The sequence below is a fragment of the Alnus glutinosa genome, chromosome 13 (genome assembly GCF_958979055.1).
Source record: "Alnus glutinosa chromosome 13, dhAlnGlut1.1, whole genome shotgun sequence".
Taxonomy (NCBI): domain Eukaryota; kingdom Viridiplantae; phylum Streptophyta; class Magnoliopsida; order Fagales; family Betulaceae; genus Alnus; species Alnus glutinosa.
Genome location: NC_084898.1, coordinates 4,602,318 through 4,610,974, shown reverse-complemented (window position 1 = coordinate 4,610,974; position 8,657 = coordinate 4,602,318). Strand labels below are relative to the sequence as shown.

Genomic DNA, 8,657 nt, shown 5'->3' with positions numbered 1-8,657 from the left:
GGCATTTTGGAAATTTGACATCACTCCGTGCAAAAATATAAAAGTTCGATACACTAAATTAAGAGAAATTGACTTTTAAATTCTTATAAATAATTTTTTTTTCAAAAAAAAAAAGTGAAAATCAATTAAAGATAAATAAATGAAGCTTCTCTTAAGAAATTAATTGATGCTTGTGCATATATATATATGCATTCCCTCCTAACAGGGAATTCTGATCCGTATGTAGCACGAGTAATTATAAATATCATATAAGTGTCCATAAAAAAATAAAGTAGTTTTTAAAATCTCCAATTGAGCGTGTCATTGATCAAATGATAATTTTAAAAGTCACCTCATTTTTTCATAGACATTTAATAGACAGTTATATAACATTTAGAATTACTCAGGTACGTAACACATTCCTATAGAATATAAATCACGTGTAAAATACAATATTTAACAGCTAATAATATTTAAAAATAAAAAATAAAATAAAAAACTCTAATATTCATGACAGGTACTGGTGCACACATAGGCATTCCCTCCGAAGACAGAAACCCATGCATTTTTCACGGGAGCCAATATTTGTAACTACTCTCCTATATTAATTTACGTACAGCAATGATAGCCATCGATCTCTACCTGCTTGGCTGCTATGAAATCTTAGCTATGTGAAAAACCTTCTTAATCTGTGTCCTACGCCCCCCACTGCTGTATTAAAACCACCTAAACAACCTTCAAAGCATCATCACCAACCTCCATGATCGATCTCCACCTCTCTCTATATATATATATATTTCTCTGTTCTATTTGCATGCACATAATTATAATTAGCTATGGCTTTGCAGGGAACCAACAACACCATTGCATTGGCTCTTGTCGTCCTCTCTATGCTGCTCTTCATCTCTCCCAACGCTACTCTTGCCAAGAGAACGAAGATGGACGGCTTGAACATGAACGTGATCGATCGGTGCTGGAGATGGAACCCCAATTGGCGAAGCAACAGGCAACAACTTGCCACTTGCTCAGTGGGTTTTGCTGGGAAGATGACCAACAATATTGGAACGGGCCTCACGCAGTACGTAGTCACCGATCCGAGCGACAACCCGCTAGACCCCAAACCAGGGACTCTGAGATATGGAGCAGCGATGATCGGAGGGAAGAAGTGGATCACATTCCAAAGGAGCATGAATATCAGACTCGAGAAACCGCTTCTCATTAGCAGCTTCACAGCCATTGATGGCCGGGGTGCCGAGGTTCACATTGCCGGCAATGCATGCTTGATGATATACAAGGCAAGCAACATAATCATCCATGGGCTTCGTATCCACCATTGCAAGGCACAGGGACCGAGCTCAGTGATGGGTCCAGGGTCAAAGATAATGCCAGTGGGTCCGGTGGATGGAGATGCAATAAGGCTGGTTACTGCTTCAAAGGTGTGGCTGGACCATAACACACTGTATGAGTGTGACGATGGTCTTCTTGATATCACTCGGGGCTCTACAGATATCACTGTCTCCAACAACTGGTTCAGGTACCAGAACAAGGTCATGCTTCTCGGGCACGATGATGGCTTCCTGCGGGACAAGAACATGAAGGTTACTGTCATGTACAACCATTTTGGACCTAATTGCAACCAACGCATGCCGAGGTAATTAAGTACATCATTCAATAATATTGCTCCATTCTTACCATTTTCTATATATCGGGTTACACTTTTGAAATATATAAGTGATGATTTTAGTTCATATCAAAGTAAAAGTCATGGATACGATCCTCACTCTTACTCTCATTTCAGTTAAATTATATGTATTGAACAACCTCATTTGTATGATGAGGAAGAGAACAAATCAATCATATATTAATTTAGAAATGCATAATATTGAGATAAGAGTTACAAAAATTTAAGATAAGAGCATTCAAGAGACAAGAGTTAAAGTACTAGCAGCAGCTTCTCTTAAACTTTTCCTCGAGTAGTTTGGAAACTAAACCACTTTTTGGTTTTCTATTTAAATGCATTTCACAATAACTTTTCTTATCATTTTCTTATATCATTTAAATATTATTTAATTAAATGTTTTTTTTATGGACTTTGATTAAATGTTAAGAGAAAGAGAAAGCAAATTAAGATAAATCATTTAAAAAAATGATTCAAATAAATGCTAAAAGAACGAGAAATAAAAGAGAAAGTTTTTTATATTAAAATAATGCTAAGAGAACCATTTTTGCTTTCCTAGATGTAGGGTATAACTTTTGGTTCCCTTGGTGTTTTCTTAGTTTAGAGAATAACAAATTAAGGAATCTAATTCAAGTGATTTTTTTAGGAGTTTTTCCTGCATGTAAGAAATGAAATGAGATTTAGGAAAGTTGCCGCTAGTTCTCTTACAATATGATAAATTAAATTTATTATTATTAATTTAAAAGTAGAATAGACTTAATTGTAACGTTCAAACTATTTATTTATAAATAGTCTTATATACAATCAAATGAATCAATGCAAGAAAAAATGTAACCGGCCAAAAAATGACTTTGACATGTGGATGTAGGTCATACCTTAATTCTGTCTCTCTTTCTTCTCTATCGTCTCTTTCCGAACCACCTTATATATTCCGAAAAAAAAAACCCATTAATTGCAGGATCCGCTATGGATATGCACATGTGGTGAACAACCTTTACCAGGGCTGGATGCAGTACGCCATAGGGGGAAGCATGAACCCTAGCGTCAAGAGCCAAGCCAACCTCTTTATTGCACCAAAATCAGGGAACAAGGAGGTATATATATATATAGTTAATTAATTAATGACATGCTTAATTAATTCCACTATAATTTGATCTTGAATTTGTCTGTCTGTCTAACATGTACATATATATTAACAAAATTGTTGAAACGTACAGGTGACCTGGAGATCTAAGAGCAGCAATGAGGAAACAAGCTCATGGCAATTCTTCTCTGTGGATGATGCTTTTGAAAATGGAGCTTCTTTTGTTCATTCAGGTACTGCTGCTGGTAGTGGTGGGGCAAAGCCAGGCTATAGCCGTGAACAATTTTTCTCAGTTGCAGATGCAAAATCTGTGAGGTTGTTGACAAAATCTGCAGGTGCCTTACGATGCACCCCACGATCTAGATGCTAAGTGATCAACTTGATCGAAGGCTATATATATATATATTAACACTGTTCATATACAGTGCCATGGTTGACTTATATATTGTGCTCCCTTCAATGTATTGTTGTGTATTTGAATATTTAATATTTATATTCTTTATTAATTAGCAAGTTATTTGTCTATGGTGATTGATTTTATAATTTATTATCTTAATTTCACTTTTAGTTTTATAAAGGAAATTAAAAGGTATTATTTCAGTCTGAACTTTTTCTTCTTCTTCTTCTTCTTCTTCTTCTTCTTCTTTTTTTATTTTTTTATTTTTTTTATTTTTTTTATCATATCAATTAATATTTTTTTTAGTTGAAATAGTGATAAATAATTATATAGGATCAATTTCATACTTCGGAAGCTACAAGGTAAGACCTCCAAAAGATATATTGCCACTTTAGGTCTTGCGTTTGCATTGCAGGCAATTTAAACTTCATGGGAATTTTTTTTTTTTTTTTTAATTGAATAAGGAAATGGTTATAAACTTATAAGGGATGATCTTTCTCACTCCTAATCCGAAAAAAATAAGAAATGAAAGATCCTAAAAACAAAAATGAGGTGGGTTCCTCAACACAAACTAAAACAGTACAAAAATAATTACAAATAGTAGGAAATGGATCAAACAAGTAACTCGATCATCTCAAATGACCGCACAAGCCGGTTGTAGAAGCAAAATGACACAAATTATAGCGAATCTATCTAAAACTCTACTTAAAACCAGAAACAATTCCATGCCGATTAGGGTTTCTAAAAATGAGTTAGTATTTAACATTGCTAGAGACCATAAAAAGAAAGACTTCTCTAGAAACAAAAAATAAAATGAATTAATGACCTAAAAATCAAATCAGAAATATTTATAAAACATGGACGAGAATCATCTTGTCATCCCATATGTAAAACGAAAGTTATTCCATATACCTCGTTCCAAGCAAATTTTTCACAAGGCAAATCTCTTGTCTTATAGCCCACGTCCAAAGCACAATCACATAAAGTCCCCCTAAGCATTTCCCCAATTCAAGTTCTAGGGTCAATGATGATTATCCTAGGAATGATGGTAGCATAGAGATATAGGAGAACAATATATGAAGAGTGCATTTGACATTGGAAATTTGGGATTTTGCATATCAAAAGTGTGATTTTAAACAAAATATCATAAAATATATTATTTGGGAGTTTTTTTTTTAAAAAAAATTCGATTTGAAAACGTAGTATTTTCAAATCAGATGCACGATTTTAAAGTTGATATTGTGATTTTAAATGTCAAACTGCGATTTTATTAAACGTTTAATTGCGTTTTTCAAGATCTTATTTTTTATCTACAAAATCGCAATGCCAAACGCTCTCAGAAATTACCCAAGAATCTGCGAGATTGTTTTGGCACAAGGATTTTATCAATAATTTTCTCTAATTTTTAAACATACTTATTTTTTGTTTTTTTTTTTTTTTTTGTAATTTGTTACTATAATTCTAAAAACAAAAACTATTCTTGAAACACCAACCACTATCAGTCCGGCAGTCAGACTACCACTAGGCACTAGGTGAGACATAGACCTAATTGTGGGCCAGGTGCCCCAACCGGTCTGACAAGCCCAGCCCATCAGTTAATGGATTTTATATTTATTTTTTTCTAAGTAAGAAATTAAACATGCAACTTAATTGAAACTAAGTAGGGAAGAGAGGTATTTTTCTCTTTATAATAATTAGAAAATGGTTCAAAACTAAGAAGCCTCTCAACAGGGATGGAACTGGTTATTCAATTTTAAGGGAGCTGAACTGTACAAACAAAACTTCAAGGGTCAAAACAATATTAAAAAAAAAAAAAAAAACATCAATTATTTTTTTCTAAGAAATTTTAAGGTCAAAAAACATTTTTTAATAATTATTTTGTAGAGGTGGGAGCCGGTGGGACTCATAGCCCTCATCAGCCCCCCTTATGGTAAGGGTGTAGATATTATCTGCCCGCATTCGCTATCCGCATCTATTTACACATGCGGATGTGAATAGTCATTTTAGGGTATGTGGATGCGAATAATAATTACATCTACATATCTTTTATATCTAATATATATTTTATATTTTTATATATATTTCACTTATGAATATGTAATATTTAGAGAATTTATGTTTTTTATGTTATGAATTTGTATTTTTTTTTTTATTATGTTGGATTTTTGTAATTTATGTTTTTATATGTTTGTTGACTTGATTGTTATGTTCATTGAATCATGGATAAAAAAACATAAGGGTATTTCTGATGAGTATTGATTACCATGAATATTTTGAGGTCGTATCCATTATTTCTTTTTTTTCTTTTTCTTTATCGGTTTTACATATTTTTAGTGTTGCATTATATATATATTTTTTAAAAAAACAAGCCCAAAAGACTAAAAATTGGTCAAAATTATTTTAAAAGCTTTTAAAATAGGCTCATCACCTATTTGCGAATAGCGAATAATAACCACAATAAGGGTGTGAATGAAGATAGAAAACAATGATGCGGATGCGGATATTTAAAAGTGATATCTACATTTTACGGATGTGCATGTACATAGATAATGTAAATAACTGTGCGGATATCTACATGTCCATCCTTACCTTGTGGTTGGCATGGAACAGTCAAAGACGAATTCCAATCCTGACCTTTGCCCATTATTTGAATAAGCGTTTCTTTGGTTTAGCGGTTTTAAAACGTAAGATTTCGACTCCAAAACATAGTTAATAAAAATATAATTTTTAAAAATGCAGTTAAGTTTTTAGTAAAATCTGTAAAAAAATGTTGTTTCTGTCAAATTGACTTTTAAAATTATACGTTTTTTAAAATCCGCCTCCTTACATGCTTCGAGAAAAACATAAAATTTTCTCAATTTTAAACGTCATTTTCTTTCAAATTAACTCGCTTTAAAATGAGACACTTTTTTCGACTTTGTTCAAAAACACGCATTTGACCTACAAAATCGCACGACGAAACAGGCTCAAAATTAAATTTGTGGTATGACTATCTACAAAAAAATAATAATAAAAAAAAATTAAAAAAAATTGTGGTATGACTGTTTCCTTCTTGTTGGTGACCTACCATTACAAGAAGTCGAATTCATGATGTTGGTAAATGGTCAGTTGGGGTCGGATGTGGCATATAAATGTTATGAAAGACTTGGGGGACTTGACCCCAGCTGGCATATTCTAATTTAAGCTGCTATTATCCCTGCAGTAAAATAATTACAAGTTATCCCTCTAGCAGTATAAGATTTTTTTTTTTATTTTTTTTTTCTCACTCATTTATCACATTTATTTCATATTGGCTGGCGCTGACGTATTTTAAATGACATTTTTTTAAGAAAAAAAAAAGTGGTTGACTTAAAAAAAAAAAAAAACAATTTAAAACACGTTAGATCAACCGGTGTGAAACATGTGTAATAAATGAGCGTAAAAAATAACATTACCCTTTATCTTTTTTAAACAATAACATTAATAAACGACTCAAAATATAAAATATTCCAAATTATTTTCTTCTTTATATCCTTAAAAAAAAAAAAAAACTCTATAAAAAAAAATTAATCATCAATCGCAATCAAAGTTCTTGGTATATTTCGTCGAGAGATTTGTTAGGCATTATTTCGCAATACATATTTTACAATAAAATTATAAATTTATCATTAAATTTGTGGGATTATACGTATAACAAATGAAAAGGAAATGATTTCTATCCTTTTTCTTTCGTTTAAAAAAAAGAAAAAAAAAGTCCTGTAATTCGTACATCCATGCAAAATGTCTACATTCAGTTAATGGCCAAGTTGGTGAGGCCAGCACAGTGAAGTGGCGTGGCGGTACGTAGGCCAGCTTGACTCACCCAACTTTGGAGTCAGATGGGCTTAACGGCTCCGCTTGGCTCAATATTTTCTTAAAAAAGAAATAATCGTTATACAACTGTAAATACTATTTCCGTTCAATATATATATCATTCTTCTTCTGCACGCCACCAAAAAGTTTTGACAAATTTTTCTAAGTTTGGGTGTGAAGAATTAAATTGACATGTATTTTACACCTAATTTTTAAAATTATATATATATATGTACTATTTAAATAGTATAGAAAAATAATAAATAAATCGATGGGGAATGCATTTAAAAGATCATTGTTTGAAAAAAGAAAAAAGAAAAAAGAAATAACTTTGATTAATTATTTTAGATATAAACTTAAAGAATCGATTTGTGGATGCTTTAAGGAAAGTTCCAATAAATAAAAATTACAATTAAAAATGCTATAAAAAAAAAATGAGATAAAGCCACCCATTTGAGAAGATTGTGGGCACGAAAATTTGCACAAATCTAAATCATAGAATAAAAAAGTAGGAGAGAAATCTTCCAGTCTAAACATAATCTTCTTTAATTTTTGGTGGAAGGCCCGATTACTCATTGAATTGTTTGACTCTAGCTTCCCCTTTGCAACACCATCAAGCCCAAGATTGAGTTCTTACATTTAATTTAATTTAATTTAATTTAATTTTTACATTTAATTTTTTCCTTTTCCTGTTTGAACTTTGAACATTGTTTGTTTCTTCCTAGGCTGCCCCTCTCCTAACTTTGTTCACATCGAAGTAGTGGTAGGAAATCACCCAAACCAGTCAAAGTAACCATAAAAAAGTTAATAAGATTCTATCCGCCTCATTTGAATTCATGGTCAGGATTTAAATTCAGTGTATCTAACTATATATATATATATATATATATATATATATATATATATGATATGATATTATTTTTATTTTTTTAAAGATGTGTCAATATTAATTTCATTTATATCATTAAATATACGAACTTTATATGGTTCATAATAATTAAATATAGTTGAGTTGTCACTATAATCCTCCGACATATGCTTCAAAATAAAGCATCTCTATCCATTTTGATACAATGAACTTTTAGATATGAAAGTTCACATTTTAGTTTTTTTTTTAATTAATTTCTTTTTGCTTTTTAACTTTTCTTTCCCCGAACTTTAGAATAAAAAATATATTAAGAATAGTATTTAAAAAAGTAGAGAGTGTGATAAATTAATTATTGGAATTTATATTAAAAATTTAATAACTAAAAGAAAAGAAAAGAAAAGAAAAGGAAAAAAAACTGTATTTTGAGTAACTAAAGATGCTGAAACTGAAAGAAACAGAGAGGGAGAGAGATTCGAAGAGGAAAAAAGAAGGGGCTCAATGTTCTAAGTTGTCATGGCAAATCCTGATAAGGACATGTAAGTTTGGTACTTTTGGTAGGCCACCACACTGTCCCTCCAATGCCATTAAGTCTTTCCCTTCTAATGGTCAGAGATACCGACCCCCACCCCACTCTCAAAGACCACAAAAACAATAAATAAAGAAAGCAAAAGGTCTTTACTCTATTCTACTTCATACTTGCACAGTTCACACACACACACCCACAAAGCCCTTTAGTTCAAAAGCTCTTGTTTCAAATCATATTTTTTTTTTCCTCCCCCAACCTCTCCTTCTTGTCTTTTTCTCTTTTCTTTTCCACCTC

General features: G+C 31.7%; 1 protein-coding gene across 1 annotated transcript; it reads left to right on the top strand.

Annotated features, from left to right (window-relative positions):
• The first annotated feature begins 860 nt into the window (after positions 1 to 860).
• LOC133854667 (pectate lyase 1) lies at positions 861 to 3,111 on the top strand. Its single transcript, XM_062290916.1, has 3 exons — positions 861 to 1,630; positions 2,616 to 2,751; positions 2,875 to 3,111. Exons 1-3 carry the CDS (start codon positions 870 to 872, stop codon positions 3,109 to 3,111), a joined length of 1,134 nt encoding a protein of 377 aa, XP_062146900.1. The 5' UTR covers positions 861 to 869.
• Positions 3,112 to 8,657: the final 5,546 nt, after the last annotated feature.